Here is a 16,907-nt window from a genome sequence, read left to right as displayed (position 1 = left end):
TGTTTTCAGACAACTGTAAAAAAAAAAAAAAAAGAAAAGGAAAAAAAAAAAGCAGTAAGCCAGAGTATAATTAGTGAGTTCAGATGTTTTAAACATTGATCATAGTTGGTAACAGACAATTATGGCAATCACTTCAAAGTTTCTCTTTCAGATAAGTTCCTGCCTTTGCTGTTAAATGTCCCGTATCTAATCGGTGAACTTAATTACAGTAAAGTTACCTCTGAAAGAAACTACCAAAAGAGCACCCACCTAGGTGGTATCAGACTGAAATGATGATATGATTAAAGACTGAGTTTGTTATAAGAGAGAGCTGGCAGTTTGATGTGTGTATAGCTGAAAGAGGAAGTATTTGTGGAGGAGGGGACCAGAGTGCAGTATGCATCATTAGCTCAGCTAATGCAGCGCTCTTAACCAACCCCACACTGCCATTTTTGTTTTGCTCTTTGTCTCTCACTCTTTCAGCTGGTTTTCACACACTTCCATCTTTCAGTCTCCCCCTTCAAGCCCTCTGCTCTCTCTCCCAGGGCTTGCTCAGTCATGCTCTGCTGCCTGTACTCTATGAGGGCTTTGTAGCGGTTATGAAGAGTGGTGGGAGTGTGGTGTTTTACACAGTCTGGCACTAAATTAATAACCAGATAAATGTGCACAGTGCAGGCACAAACATACTCCATCTCTCCCTGTCACAAGTACACACACAAGGTGATGAAAGCATTTTACACATAAAACATGTGAAACTTTTCTTCAGAAGTATTTGTTTATGTTTCCATTCTCCATGATTATTACATTGGAGCACCGTTACAGTGGTTTCATAATAGAGAAATGTCCGCTAATTTGTGACTGACACACTGTATGAGAGTGTGGAGGCAGGTGCAGCAGCTTATGTTACTTGTTAGCATACGTGTCCATGTCTGTAGCTGTGCATGTCTGTGAGAGAGACCCCCTTTACATCCTATTGTAGCTCTGGAATTTCAATATTGCTATGTGTTACTTGATCTTTGCCCTGAGGCGGGGTTCTGCGTGCAAATGTTTGCTTGTGAGCGAGAGGGTACAATTTCGCGTTTTTGGATAATTGAAGATTCCATGGGCATTGTTCAAGTTCAAGTGACTTTCTTTCATTGTGTGTGTGTTCATGGGTGGTAATTTACTGAAGGCCCAAGGCTTCTGGTTTTTATCTAAGGACCTAAATCTGAGACGTTTAATCTCAGCCCGGGCGAGACAGACTTAAGCTAATTAATACATGCCGATTGTTCTGGTCCTTGCTTTGCTCAAACCAAGACATACCTAATCTTTCTAAAAGTTCTCCTCCCCTAGGAGTCGCTACAGAAGATGCCATGATTGCCAAGATAGTGTGTCAGTAGGATGTTTGCCAAGATTTCCTCTTCATTTTAATGGCCAAAATACAGCTCTTGAAAAACCATCTTAACTAAAAGTAATACTTTGTTCACAAAACACTTCAGTACACATAATGGTTTCTTAAGGTTTAATTTTCAATTAATCAGAAAGTTGAAACCATTTCTTGACGATGCATACTGCACACTCTGAAGTTGCTTTCTTTTTATGATTATAAACTCAGTGAAGTTCAGTTAAAATTTCAAAGCATCCACAGTGTCTTTGGACAAAATTTGGAGACTTGGGTTCAATGAATTGAAAGAGCATCTTCAAACCTGCTCTGGTTACCGTTTACTAAGACCTACTGTAAACTCCTGCCCTCTGCTGGGAGATACATCACAGTTCAAGTCCATCTGTAAAGAAAGCAGTTGTTGTTTTTTATCCCAACTGCAGTTCAGCTGCCGGAGCAGCTGGGTTTTCCTAGAATCCCCTGTCCTCTTCCATTCTTCAAAATGACTGGCGGGACTAAAACACTTGTCAGTACTGAATACTTTCAGTCTGCTTAATGCGCAAGTAGTTTCAGTGCAGGGCTCCAGACTGCGACCATTTTTTAAGAGTGTGCGAGTGAAAAATGTTGAATGGTTGCATTCATGCGAGTGAATGATGATTATTAAGCTGTTTTGTTGTTGCTTTAACCAGCACAGGCAGGTACTGCATTAGCCACAGTGGTAGAAAGTGTAACTTTAATTTCTTCCGTGGCTCTGCCAGTCTTTTCCTGCCTGATGTGTAAAACGAGTTATTGAGCTGAAGTACGTTCCTCAACCAAAACTGAGGAAAGAGGAGTTTGAGAAGTAGAGGTCCAGATCAGAGTGTAGGTGCAGACAGGAAGATATTGAACCGGTGAACTGTTTGATGGTAAAGAAGCCACCAGACAATAAATGAACAATGTCAGTGCTTACTCATCCCAGTGAAACAGATGGCTTAAATCAGTGCATCAAATGATATTGTGTTTATTTATTTGGCTAGCTCAGCTGCAGGGCTGCAATAATAAATTATCCTTAACCACAATCACGACATACAGTAAGCTTCTGGCCACTATATGAAAACTGACTGTTGTCTTTACAATTAAAAATGTGCGCCGCTCATAAAAGACGTTGCACATTTATTTTTAGAGAAAATCTATCAAATCTAATCATATTTCATCAAAATCAATTTGTCTCATTTAAAATTTTAGCTAAAATACACCATTTGGGTGAACCCAATTCTGTAAAAAAAAAAAAAAAAAAAAACTAAATAATTCTCCTCAGCAAAACTGAGAAACCATCAGTGAGTCAATTTTATTTGGAGTATCCATCATCTATAATAGAGTCCCAATTTATTTCTCTCTTGGTAACAACTGGGGCAAATGTTCCATTACAATTACATGTTTTTATCATTTTTAAACATAATGATGTCAATGAGTAAGAAGGCAGCTTTTTTTGCTTGTTCTTTATTATTTATGACATTACAAATTTGTTACACTGCCAAAAACATTTTTGTGTTCTCTCTTCTGCTAGTCATGGCTGTGCTGTTTCCATAGAGTTGCAGGACTTTATATTGCAGTGAAAATGAGCCCATAATGAGTAAACACGTGTAGAAGCAGTTTAGTATAATAAACTCTCTTGCTCCTCTGCATTTCAGTTACTTTAAAAAGCCTCTGTTTTTTTTTTATAATTCCTGTGTTCACTGGATGCTTGTGTAGTTAATCTGTCATATTTCTGTTTTTCTTAGGTTGAGCAGACCGGCAGGCCACTCATGGTTTTGTTTCTGATCAAATACCTGATGATGTTGGTGGTGGGGATTCCCTCTGTTTTCTGGGTGGGCAGTAAGAAGACCTGTTATGAATGGGCCAGCTTCCTGCATGGACGCAGACGCAAAGAGTAAGAAGAGACACTTGATTTTTACTTGTTTTCCTTTTTGCCTTCCATGCACAGATTTTTTTTTTTGTAAGACACTGACCTAAACCAAGTTGTTTACAGCACCTATACTGCTTATCAATCTGTTTGATTTCTTTTCAGAGCCTTGTTAACTTTCATTTTATTCTAAATGGGTTTTTTTTCTTTTTTTTGCTCGTCGTTGAACCAAGTGGTCATTTAATCATTACTGTATTTGTCTGTATGGTTACATGTGGGTATCCTCCGCACGTGTGACCTCTCACCCTCAATAACAGCGCATTAACCATCACTGCCTGATCTTCTTCTGTTGTTCTGTTTCTGTCATCTCCCCATCTTTATTTTTGCACTCCTCCATGCACATCCCCGCCGTCCCCTTTAACTATCAAATCTCCTCTTTCTCGATCTGCCCCGTGTTTACCTGTAACTTCCCCTTGTCTCTTCTCCTTAATCCTCCCACTCTGCCCTCCCTCACCCATCTCTCAATGCAGCAGTGGAGTGAATGAGTCTCGCCAAGTGCTGCAAGAGCAACCAGACTTTGCCCAGTCTCTGCTGCGTGAACCCAACACTCCCATTATTAGAAAGTCCAGAGGGACATCCACTCAGGTAGGACTGCAAACACATAAGTAACATGTATAAGCATCACAAACAGTCATTTAAATAAGGGAAGGCAGGAGTAGCGTTAAAATCGATCGCTCTTGCAGCACTATTAGCAGGATCTCCAGGGAAGAGAGTAAGACTCTGGCATCACTGACTATGTAAAGTATGTGGATCGTTCGAGGAATAGATGTTGTAGAATTTATCTTTTTACTGGCTACACCTACAGAGCATTTACTGTTTAGGACTGCAGCAAAACAAAACGGGGAGATTTCATTGTGGGACTGTTCCATTTACAGGGTTTCTGCAGGGCAATAAAAAGCATTAAGTCATTAAATTGATTTTGTGAAAATTAAGGCCTTAAATAGCATTAAAAAATCATTAAATTTGATTCTCAGTGGCATTAAAAATTCTTTCTGCAGTTTTCAAGAAAAATATTTGATAATTATATGTAATTATAGACTGTGATTCTTCAAATAAGTGCATCTGCATAAACATGCCAAAGCATTGCGATAATTGTTCCGGCCGGTCGGGTACAATTGCCAAAAACTGCATGCTTTTAAAGTGGCCAGCAGGCTGGACCAGGTGGAGGAGAGCTGGGAAATGGGGAAATGCACATACCAGCAAAAAGGGCTAGAAAACGTGGAATTCAGAGAATAACTACAGCCTGTGGGTGGTCAGGAGTGGTTTCCAGATTCAGAAATGGTGAAATATAGGGACAGTTTCCATATAAAAATCATCTTTTATGAGAAAACAAACTTGTGTAAGTTGTTGAGTTCACGGTCATGGCATTAAAAGTTTTACAGTAGGGCATTAAAATGGCATTAAAAAGCATTACATTTGACTGGCTGATTTCTGCAGAAACCCTGATTTACAGTTTTTGGTTGCAGCATAGCATTGTAACACACCAGTGGAATCTGTAAGGGTCAGAGTTACTAAGCAGCTGTCTGCTGATAGAAGCAAATCCATATCACCAGGGTGATTTAGATCAGTGTTGAAGCCCTGCTCTAAAAGTGTAATTTCTAGTTCTTCTTTTGCAATTAGTGTTATTAAATTCCATCATGACATGTCTGACTTTTCATCCTTCTTTAGGGCACCTCCACCCATGCCTCCTCCACCCACTTGGCTGTTGTAGACGACCTTGACGAGCCGGTAAGGACTCACCAAGGACACCCCACCTCTACCAGGAGTAAGGCCAGCAGCGTCCACAGCAAGGCCAGCTACCACGGCAGCCTGCGACGTTCCCGAGACGACAGGTACAGCAGCAAATCCACAACGCTCCATCTGTCTGTCTCCCCTCGGTCTCATTTTTCTCCTCCTCCCTCAGGAGCGACACTATGGTTTACCGAGGTACAGAGGACCGCAGTTTCCATGGCAGCATGCCACGTCTCGACCACCCGCTCTCCACACACAGCAGCCTCCATCAGATAGACGGCCACTCAAGGCACAGCAGCCAGCGAGACGTGTCAGAAGCTCCGCCTACCCTCATCACCCACGGAACCACAGCCAGCGACAGCCGAGTCACTGAGAATGACGGCACAAGCGCCTGAGAGGTGTCACAAACTCCACACGAAAATCTTTGTAGGAACGCTGCCTTATAAAGGAAGGTTTGCCCTCAGCAGATACACAGCGTGCCATTTAGTGTGTGTTTGCTTTTCTGAAAAAGGAGAATGTACCAGTGAGTGCTGTGGTGGGGATTTTCGGTGTTAGCTCCTTACTGGTCATGTGTGAGCAGTGCGGCTACATGCTAACACAGTTCAGTCAGTGAAGTTTCACTGTCAGCTGGACAAGTTTGTTTACTTCATTATTGCAATTTAAATAGGGGTTTACTCCTGATTGCTCGACTCAGACAGACTGAGACAACATGAATAAATCCACCTCGTCAGACTTTTGGTGACATCACTTCAAGACATTAATCAGGGAAAGATGAGGAAATCTAAACTAGCACTGGACAAGAAAAAGACTGACAAAATGCGTAACGAGAAGTTTGTGTGTTTTAGATTGAATGCATTTCCTGCAGGTCTGCTCCGTTTTGTTTATTCGAGCAGTGTGCAGGCTGGACAGCAGTTTGGTCCTGAGTGTTGCATCATCCAAATGATGATGGCATTTTTTGCTAATTGAGCAGGACCTACATGGATATTGTTGAATATGTGAACACTGCCCAGTACTGTTTTTGTAACAATCTTACATAGCTTGTCTATCTTGGTAATGTCTCACATGAAACTTGACTTATTTCAGTCTCGACCATAGACTTGTTTATTTCCAACCTTTGTTTGTTCTGGACTGCAGCTCTTAGTGATGCTTATTTTTGCGTGGCATCAGAGACCGACAAATACGGGCCTAGCGTGAAATCGTGGACCTCTCTGTGGTTAAGTGAAATATTTTTATACTGTGAAAATTGTCTGTCTGCTGCTGAAAGCGCGTGTGTGTGTGTGTGTGTGTGTGTGTGTGTGTGTGTGTGTGTGTGTGTGTGTGTGTGTGTGTGTGTGTGTGTGTGTGTGTGTGTGTGTGTGTGTGTGTGTGTGTGTGTGTGTGTGTGTGTGTGTGTGTGTGTGTGTGTGTGTGTGTGTGTGTGTGTGTGTGTGTGTGTGTGTGTGTGTGTGTGTGTGAAAAATGGAGACATCAGAGGTGATATGTTTTAAACTTTAATTCCTCCCTTGAGCTGATGGAGGGAGCTGAAAGATGAACACTAGCACAACCCGAATGTTAAAGGGTTGTTTGAGAGTCACAGAGAAAGTGATTTAATACAGACACGCTGATGTGAAATGATCTGGAATCATTTCTGTGCACTTACTTGCATGCATAGACATTAATTCCAGCTCATCTGAAAACCGTTTTAGCACTGACCCTTCTGCACAGAGGCTTTAGCTCAAAGAAAGACGAGGCAGCTTTAGAAACAAACAAAATACCAGTTTACTCAACCACTGCATGTTCAATGTTTTGTAGTAAAATCTTAAGAATTAACAGAATAGTCAGGTCAGAGTCTACAATTTGCCTCACAGCTTTAAAATCTGTATAACATATGACACGCTCTGTTCACATTTAGAATAAGAGAACAGATAAATGTCAACTGACAACAAGAGTATTGTAACAAATTCAGGTATCCATCACTGCATTCAAACCTCATGGCTGCATAGAAGTTTCAAATGGAAACAGTGCTTCTGCTCTGACATTGTCACATTTCTTTGGGAGAGGAAATGCTTTTTTTCTTATGTAGTATTCACCCATGTACTTTATATGTACTTATACTGCTACTGTACAGGCTCAGTGATCATGTGTGTTTGTGTTCTTCAGACCTGGAAGGCAAATTCTCCTAAAGAGGAGCAGACATTTGGCAGGAGGGCTGAACGATTTGAGGAAAATATATAAAGGAAATGTGATTTGCGATATAATTTTGTCAATCCAGTATTTAACTGTAATACAAAGAGGACGGCATGAATTTTTATGCTCTGAGTCAGATACACATCATGACATGTATGCTAAACTGCAGCCTTTGGGATTTATTAATTGCATTGTTCAGTCAGATATTGTTGAATCGTTCTTTCCTAATTAGCACTCAAACTGCAGAGAAAAAACATTCAGCCATTGTGCTTTTTATGCTCTCTGACATTTATGTTACACTTGTTAAGTAAATGTTACAAGAAGTGTGTATTGTAAATGTTTTTCTAAACCTTGTGTTCCGTTCTGCAATCCCTCAAAACCCAATTTTAACCTACCTCGCCTGTAACCTCAGCCTTCTCAGTTCCTGCACACACATTACTGGGTGCTTTTTGGAAAGTTACTAAAAAACAGGCATGAAGTCCATCCATACAATCACTTCAGTACAAATATCGGTGCTTATTTCTGAAGAATCTCAACTAGTGTATGATTTAACAGTAGAATATCTGTAGCTGGCTGTCCGTCGTCCCACAGTTGGCTTTGTACTTTTCCGGTCTACCTCCCCTCGGGTCAAGCTAACTCTGCCTTTCACTGCTGCCTCTCTCCTCCTGTCTGCTGTTACTTGTTTCCACTTCAGTTTCCCATGACCGGCTACCTTCTGTCAACTTGTCTGCCTGCATATCTGTTGTACATACTGTAGATTTTCTGTACTGTGTGATGACTAATCTGCCTCATATCTGCCTTCTGCCTCTCCTCCTGTTCATGTGCCCACGCTAATATTTTTTTGGACCTACAGCAACTGTCTGTACTCTTGCAAGTCGTGACTGCTTACAAACGTTAACCGTTGTGCTTTTTACCTCTAAATTGGACGTAACAAAGAGACATTCTGTGGTCGATGCTACATCGTTTAACTCAATACAATGAAAGAGGAACTTTGTCCTTTTTCAGCTGTTAGATATCTCATTCTTGTGAGATCTTCAATATTAGTCTGTCACAGTGAAACTTGAAGACAAGAGCTCCCCTTACTACTTTGATGTCATGTTGTGATGCTGTTTCAAAGTGAATGACAGTAGCTTGAAAGTATGACACATTTTCAACGATGGTTCAAAAAGCGTAATAATATTGTGAATTTTGAAACTTGACTTGTATTTGCCTTTTAATTTATTTGCAGTTTGAAGCTGTACTTCTTGTACCTGCAGTCTAATAAATTTTTTATAGACTTCACTTTTTGTTTTCTGTGAATACATACTTGCAGACGGATTCTTGCTGACTGATGTTGCCACCACACCTGCAGGGGTCGGTTTAACAAAGATCCTTTAGACTGGTCTGTACAGTTAGGTTAGTCAAATGCATGAACGACAGTTTTTTAAAACACTGACTTATTTTAAGCCTATACTGTAATTTCCGGTCAGACTTCGATGTGTTTCCTAGGAAATGCTCTGTGACAAAATAAAGGAAAACATGGTTCTTCACTTGTGGTTTACTAATAACATTCTGCATCGAACAATGAAAGGGCATTTTGTAAGACTCACTGTGGTTGCAATTTCTTTACTGCTCTGTTCTCTTTTTTGGTACTGTCACACTCTGCTTTTTTTGTTTTGTTTTTTAAGCTGAAACCTAATTAAGACAATAAATAGCTAAACAGCTTTTTGCAGGAGAGAAATTTAGACACCTGACTAAATTTTGTCTGATCAAATATAAATCAAAATCTGTTTTTGTGAAACCAGCCCCTGGAGATAGTGAGAGGTTCAATCATCTGAATGTTGTCTCTTTTACTAAAAAAAAAAAAATGAAACTTTCAGAAATAAAATAAAAAAAATCAGCTGAGTCAAGTGACCTCCATTAAACATCTGGCAGAATAACTTAACACATCTGCAGTAAGAAGAAGGGATTAAGTACTTGATATTTGAATACTCTGCTTTGAATGTACACAGGTGCTATATGAGGCTACAAAGACCAAATAAATCATTTTTGTGTAACTAATGTACACTGTTACACAGTTTTCCTCAAGAAAACAAGTCCTAATCTTTAAATAAATTCTGTATAAAAATAAGTTTAAAATAGTCTCTTCTCCGGGCTACACAGTCGCATAGTGGTTAACACTTTCGCCTTGCAGCAAGAAGATCCGCGGTTCAAATCCCGGCCTGGGATCTTTCTGCATGGCGTTTGCATGTTCTCTCTGTGCATGCGTGGGTTTTCTCCAGGCACTCCGGCTTCCTCTCACAGTCCAAAAATATGCTGAGGTTAATTAATTATCCTTAATTGCCCATAGGTGTGAGTGTGATTGTTTATCTGTATATGTAGCCCTGTGACAGACTGGCGACCTGTCCAGGGTGTCCCCTGCCTTCGCCTGAGTCAACTGAGATAAAAATCCAAAAAAGGTCATAGTTTAGCATGTCGCTCAAAAAAGTCATACTATAGCATGTCATCCAAAAAGTGTCATAGTATAGCATGTCGTCAAAAAAATGTCGTAGTTTAGCATGTTGCTCAAAAAACTGTCATAGTATAGCATGTCGTCCAAAAAACATCATGGTATAGCATGTCTCTCAAAAAACGTCATAGTTTAGCATGTCGCTCTTACAACGTCGTAGTATAGCATGTCGCTCAAAAAACCGTCATAGTATAAGCTGTCATACAAAAAACCTCATGGTATCAAAAAATGTAAGTTTTGAATGTCCCTCAAAAAACGTCATAGTATAGCATGTTGTCAAAAAACATCATAGCATAGCCTGCTGCGCAAAAACATCAAAGTATAGCATGTTACTCTCAAAACGTCATATTATAGCCTGTCGCTCAGAAACGTTATAGTTTAGCATGTCAAACAAAAAACGTCACACTCCAGCATGTCGTCCAAACAATGTCATAGTTTAGCATGTCGCTCAAAAAACGTTATAGTATAGCCTGTCATCCAAAAGACGTCCTACTGTAGCATGTCTCTCAAGAAACCTCATGGTATAGCATGTCGTCCAAAAAAGTCATACTATAAGCATGTCATTCAAAAATGTCATAGTAAATAGCATGTCGCTCAAAAACCGTCATAGTTTAGCATGTCGCTCTTACGTCGTAGTTGAGCATGTCGCTCAAAAAATGTCATAATTTAGCACGTCATCCAAAAAATGTCATAGTATAGCATGTCATCCAAAAAGCATCATAGTTTAGCCTGTGGCTCAAAAAACGTCTCAGTCCAGCATGTCGTCCAAAAAATGTCATAGTATAGCATGTCACTCTAAAAACATCATAGCATAGCCTGTCGCTCAAAAACATAGTATAGGATGTTGCTCTAAAAACGTCATAGTCTAGCATGTCATGAAAAAATGTCATAGTTTAGCATGTTGCTCAGAAAACGTCATAGTATAGCATGTCGCTCAAAAAATGTCATAGTTTAGCCTGGCGCTCAAAAAATGTCATAGTTTAGCGTGTCGCTCTTACAACATCGTAGTTGAGCATGCCGCTCAAAAAATGTCATAGTTTAGCACGTCATCCAAAAAATGTCATAGTATAACATGTCACTCTAAAAACATCATAGTATAGCCTGTGGCTCAAAATCGTCATAGCATATTGTATGTCACTCAAAAAAGTCATACTATAGCATGTCATCCAAAAAAGTCATAGTTTAGCCTGTCGCTCAAAGAACGTCACAGTCCAGCATGTCGTCCAAAAAATGTCATAGTTTAGCATGTCGCTCAGAAAACGTCATAGTTTAGCCTGTCGTCCAAAAGACGTCATGCTATAGCATGTCGCTCTTACGTCGTAGTTTAGCATGTCGCTCAAAAAACGTCATAGTATAGCCTGTTGCTTGAAAAACGTAATAGTATAGCATGTTGCTCAAAAACGTTATAGTTTAGCATGTCATCCAAAAAATGTCACAGTCCAGCATGTCGTCCAAACAATGTCATAGTTTAGTATGTCACTCAAAAAAACGTCATAGTCTGGCACAGGAGTCGGCAACCCGCGGCTCCGGAGCAACATGCGGCTCTTTCATCCCTCTGTTGCAGCTCCCTGTAGCTTTGGAAAATAAATAATCAGCAGGCTATTTAATTAAAATTTCTTTTATTTTAGATTAATTTTTAAAATTTAATTGTAAATTTGAAGATTATGGTGATCTTGTAGCATCAAAATAAAACATCTTAATTTTTGTCTGTCAAAATATGCGTTCCAGCCTGGTCCAGGAGCAAAAATGACATTAACCAAGTAAGATAAATATGACACAATTAAAAAAATGAATCTATCTAATTAGAGGCTTTGTAATTAATTAATCACGACTGATTAACAAGGGCATAGAGGTTAAAAAAAGCCATATATGCAGTGTTGTCTTCATTTTAAATGCCAAAAGGATTTTGCGTCTCCTGGTGTTTTCTTTTCTGTGGGAAACTGGTCGAAATGGCTCTTTGAGTGTTAAAGGTTGCCGACCCCTGGTCTAGCATGTCATCCAAACAACATCATAGTTTAGCATGTCACTCAAAAAAGTCATAGTATAGCATGTCGCTCAGAAAACATGATAGTATAGCCTGTCGTCCAAAAGACGTCATAGTTTAGCATGTCGCTCAAAAAACGTCGTAGTATGACATGTCATCCAAAAAGCATCATGGTATAGCATGTCTCTCAAAAAACCTCATGGTATAGCTTTTCACTCAAAAAAGTCATAGTTTTGAATGTCCCTCAAAAAAGTCATAGTATGGCATGTTGCTCGAGAAATGTCATAGTTTAGCCTGTAGCTCTAAAAACATCATAGTATAGCCTGTCGCTCAAAAAATGTCATAGTTTAGCATGTCATCTAAAAAACGTCATAGTTTAGCATGTCGCTCAGAAAACATGATAGTATAGCCTGTCGTCCAAAAGACGTCATAGTTTAGCATGTCGCTCAAAAAACGTCGTCGTATAGCATGTCACTCAAAAAAACGTCATAGTATGACATGTCATCCAAAAAGCATCATGGTATAGCATGTCTCTCAAAAAACCTCATGGTATAGCTTTTCACTCAAAAAACGTCATAGTTTTGAATGTCCCTCAAAAAAGTCATAGTATAGCATGTTGCTCGAGAAATGTCATAGTTTAGCCTGTAGCTCTAAAAACATCATAGTATAGCCTGTCGCTCAAAAAATGTCATAGTTTAGCATGTCATCTAAAAAACGTCATAGTTTAGCATGTCGCTCAGAAAACATGATAGTATAGCCTGTCATCCAAAAGACGTCATAGTTTAGCATGTCGCTCAAAAAACGTCGTAGTATAGCATGTCACTCAAAAAAACGTCATAGTATGACATGTCATCCAAAAAGCATCATGGTCTCGCATGTCTCTCAAAAAACCTCATGGTATAGCTTTTCACTCAAAAAACGTCATAGTTTTGAATGTCCCTCAAAAAAGTCATAGTATAGCATGTTGCTCGAGAAATGTCATAGTTTAGCCTGTAGCTCTAAAAACATCATAGTATAGCCTGTCGCTCAAAAAATGTCATAGTTTAGCATGTCATCTAAAAAACGTCATAGTTTAGCATGTCGCTCAGAAAACATGATAGTATAGCCTGTCGTCCAAAAGACGTCATAGTTTAGCATGTCGCTCTTACAACATCGTAGTATAGCAAGTCGCTCAAAAAAACATCATAGTATAACATGTCGTCCAAAAAATATCATGGTATTGTATGTCTCTCAAAAAACCTCATGGTATAGCTTGTCCCTCAAAAAAGTCATAGTATAGCATGTTGCTCGAAAAAAGTCATAGTTTAGCCTGTAGCTCTAAAAACGTCATTGTATAGCCTGTCACTCAAAAAATGTCATAGTATAGCATGACGTCCAAAAAAGTCATAGTTTAGCATGTCGATCAACAAACGTCACAGTAAAGCATGTTGCTCAAAAAACTGCATAGTATAGCATGTCGCCCAAAAAAATGTCTTTGGTCCACACAACGTTATGTCCTGGCTGTCCTAAGTAGGTGAGGAGCAACACAAAGCCAGTCCAAACGATTTCCAGAGGGTTAGATGAGTATTTATTTGAAAGAGAAAGTTTACAACAACTCATGTGAGGGGGTCAAAAGCAAATGGGTGTTAGTAAAATAAAAATAAATAAACAGAACTAAAAATGAACTTCACGTTGACATTGATGGTCATTCCAACCACGAACAAAGTAAAAGATAAACCTCTTCCTGTTCACCTCTTTAAACCCAAGAATACACTGCAGTAGCACCCTAAACTAAAACTACCAATGGAACCCATTGGTCCCTCTCTATCTCCCCACACATCCACCAACCACTGGAACACATCTCCAAAGTTCTGCCGGGCCAGCTCAGCTTCCCCTCAGAAGAAGTGCTGCCAGATGAAGGAGCCTTTTGAGAGGCAGCTGCCATCATGATTGGACGGTACTTTGGTCTGTTCCAATCCAGCTTCAGCTCCAGAGACGGCAGGCGGGACGAGTCAACGGAGGCCGGGTGGACGAAGGCATGCAGCTGAGTACAATCCAGAAAACAACAGAGGAGGAGCGCAGCGGCCCAGGGCCAGAACAAACAGAGTAGCATCATAATGTCTCTTAGAAAACATCATAGTATAACCTTTGGTTCAGAAAACGCCATCATATACATCATATATTGCACAAATAAGTCAAAGGAAAAAGGCATACGTTGTAGAATTGTAGTAACTGTGGGCTGACTGATTTACTGATTATCAGTGTTTTAGTTTTTACTGATTTACGGTAAATCAGTTTAAAAATGGTGCTGCTTTGGCTTTGAACCTTTATCCACCTGTGGTCGCTCTGTCTTCTGGAGTGATTTGATTGGGTATACGTCATGAATAAAACTCCTTTAACTTAACATCTGTAAACAAAACAAAAACATATCTGCCAAGTTTTCTGTTAGTTTGTGTTCTTCTAAGTTTAACTCCAAGATTTTAAATACTTTCATTTACTGCAAATGAATATCTCCTCCAAATGTTTCACTAATAATGAACAAAACACCCCTCTATACTCGACCACACTTCGTACAGTCCGGTTCCCCCTTCTATAAATCTGCTAGGAATCTTCCACTTCCTGTCTGTCAAAGTGGCCTTCTACCTGGACAGGTTTTGTTGGAGCTCAAACATTTTGGGTAACTGCACTTTAAAATGGATGGATGACACTGAATTAGAGTCTGTTTTGATGAGACTGAGTTCAGATGTGTAGCTCTGTCTTTAAATAGTAAATTATTTCTCAGAATTCACAGAGAGAAGTCTGAAATGTTTGCTAAGTTAGCATCCCACATGTTCTTTGGCTCAGCTAAAGCTACCTCTCTCCAACTTCTGGATCTCTTGAGTTGCTTGTTGTTAAAATATCTTGCTAGAGGTGCAGAAGCTCAGAAAGTCTGAGATGTTTGTTCAAAATAAGCTCATTCACTTTCCCTAAACTTAGGAGTAAATGACAGAGCAGCACATCCAGACTCAGTCTCATTTATGAAGAGATTAAACTTCATTGTCATTCATTGATGTTAAAGTGCAGTTTTTCAGATGTATAATAATTTTCAGCTCCCGACCAAACAAGTTCAGGTGGAAGATGATGTGAAGAGAAGCTCCAGGGGATGAATATCACACATTTATGTTGGAAATAAATCTCCTTTAATTAGACATTGTCATGCAAAAGTTGGATTTCCCTTTAATGATGTTCAAATCTTTGCTGAGTGTTTTGTTGATGTTGGTTTCTAAATGTTTTTTGACTCTCGGCCCCAAAGATTAAAACCTTTTACGGTTCACAAGTTGCAACAGTTCACACATTATCAACTATCTTTCTGACTAAACTAAGATAAAAAGTGAAAAACTGTCTGATTCCTGAATCATGAATGTAAATCTTTTTGGTTTTATGACAATAAACTGAATATATTTGGGTTTGACATTTTACAAACCAAAACAAGAAATGAATTACTGGAGAAAACAATCAACAGATTAATTGACAAAGAAAAGGTGTTTTCCAACACATATGGCTGTATTCCTCCAACATTACAAGATACATACAATTTAAATTCAATTTTCTTTATATAACAACAATTACAGGTCAAATTGTCTCAAAATGCTTTATTTTTATTTTTTTTTTGGTCAGATTTAAAATATGACAAAGTAAGAAATTTAAACCTCTTAACTAATCCAATTTATTATTTAGTTTTTAAGAGACTAATCAACGATTAAAATGACTTTCTCCACTAAAACTAATAAACATGAGGTCAAATAGCAGGAACAGTTTTAAATCCTGCAGTCTCATGACGACAAGAATAAAGTTTCTCAACAAAAACTAAATCTGCTGGTGGATTCCAGTAAAGTCCTAATAAATGATAATAAAGTGTGATACTGAAGGTTTGTGGAGCTAAAAATCTCAAAGTAAAGATATCAAGTTGAACATCTGGATGGTGGTTGATAAAAGTTGACCTCTTTCATTTCTCTGGAGTCGACTCCATGGATTTTATGGATGCTGGTTAAAGACCTGCTCTTCTAGTCGTCTTCCCTGTAGTCGCTGTAAAATGTTACTCCATCCTCCCTGACCTCAACACCTCTTCATTACAACTTGTTCTGCCTCCAACCTCGTGGAAACTGGAGAAATTCGTCGAGACTCGGATTTTTTAAAAACTCGTCGGGCAGGGGAAGGAGTGGTGGGCGGTGGGGGAGGTGGGGGAGTAGAGGGGGGAGGCTGCCACCCACCTCCCCGCCTACTCTCTGCCCTGACTCTACCCTGACTCCACCTTGGCTCCACCCATGTGGTCACTTTATTAGGAACAGAAACTACGATGTCAAAGGGACGATGAAATTATTCCTTTTTATCTGATCTGTAGCTCAGTAAGTTAAGGGTTTGCCTATGGTACTGCAGGTTGCTGGTTCAAGACTAGACCCTTCTTCAGTTTTTTGAAAAACTTAGACAAAGACAACTGCCAGCATTGATTCTTGAACCTACTACCTTCTACTTGGTAGTCTCTCCTCTTATCCCCCTGAGCTACTCACTCAGATACTAATGCTTCTTTTTTTGGCACATTTATCATTTATTTTTTGTCGCTTTCAAGTTTTTTTTTCACTTGTGTCTCGTCTCGACCTTTTTTCTCAGGAGGTTGGACTTCAGCCTTTGTGCTGGAGGGTTGAACCCTCAGTTCCAAGACTTTCCAAAGCCTCCAGACCTCCCGAGTCCTCAGGACATGAACTTTTACACAGTCTGAGGGCTGAAATTTTCTAAGTCCTACAGTAGATCTCTGTTAGATTTAACTTTCAGACAGTCCAAGGACTGATATGTTCTAAGTTCCTGAGTAGATCCCTGTTAGTTTGAACCTTTCGACAGTCTGAGGAATGAAATCTTAAAAGTTTCTCAGTACGTCTCTGTTAGTTTGAACTTTGTGGTTAACAGAAGCCTTAAAACTTGTAACCATGAGTCTTGATTTCACATTTAGACCATCCATCTGAGTTCTTCTCAGACCTTCACCTGTGGGTTCTTTAGAAATCCTGAACAAACTTTGACTCTTCACTGAACAGTAAAGTTTGTGGAGATCAGAAGGTAACATTAGTTTGATAGATGCCTTCAACCTCTAGTAGACTTTATGTGGAAAGCAGTTTTCTGAAATGAGCTCTTAGTAAATCTGTCCACAGTCAAACCAAGAACATTGAAAGAGGAAATTTTTGAAGAAACAACTTGATGTTTTCATTTCAGACTAGAAAACGCTTTAAGACCTTTATCTGTTTTTACT

General features: G+C 39.4%; 1 protein-coding gene across 3 annotated transcripts in view; it reads left to right on the top strand.

The window, feature by feature from the left end:
* Positions 1-8,707, top strand: part of LOC110961228 (frizzled-3-like) — a 34,950-nt gene extending 26,243 nt beyond the window's left edge. For 2 of the 3 annotated variants that reach the window (XM_022208763.2, XM_022208764.2), the window contains exons 8-11: positions 3,100-3,248; positions 3,752-3,866; positions 4,950-5,113; positions 5,185-8,707. In XM_022208763.2, the coding sequence (XP_022064455.1) occupies positions 3,100-3,248; positions 3,752-3,866; positions 4,950-5,113; positions 5,185-5,407 (651 nt within the window). In that variant the 3' untranslated portion in view covers positions 5,408-8,707. The remainder of the gene's footprint in view (positions 1-3,099; positions 3,249-3,751; positions 3,867-4,949; positions 5,114-5,184) is intronic. The other variant, XM_022208765.2, reaches the window with a different exon arrangement.
* The last annotated feature ends 8,200 nt before the right edge of the window (positions 8,708-16,907 follow it).

The sequence above is a fragment of the Acanthochromis polyacanthus genome, chromosome 2, assembly GCF_021347895.1.
Source record: "Acanthochromis polyacanthus isolate Apoly-LR-REF ecotype Palm Island chromosome 2, KAUST_Apoly_ChrSc, whole genome shotgun sequence".
Classification (NCBI taxonomy): Eukaryota; Metazoa; Chordata; class Actinopteri; family Pomacentridae; genus Acanthochromis; species Acanthochromis polyacanthus.
Note: the sequence above shows the minus strand (reverse complement) of the source record. Positions and strands in the feature narration are given on the sequence as shown.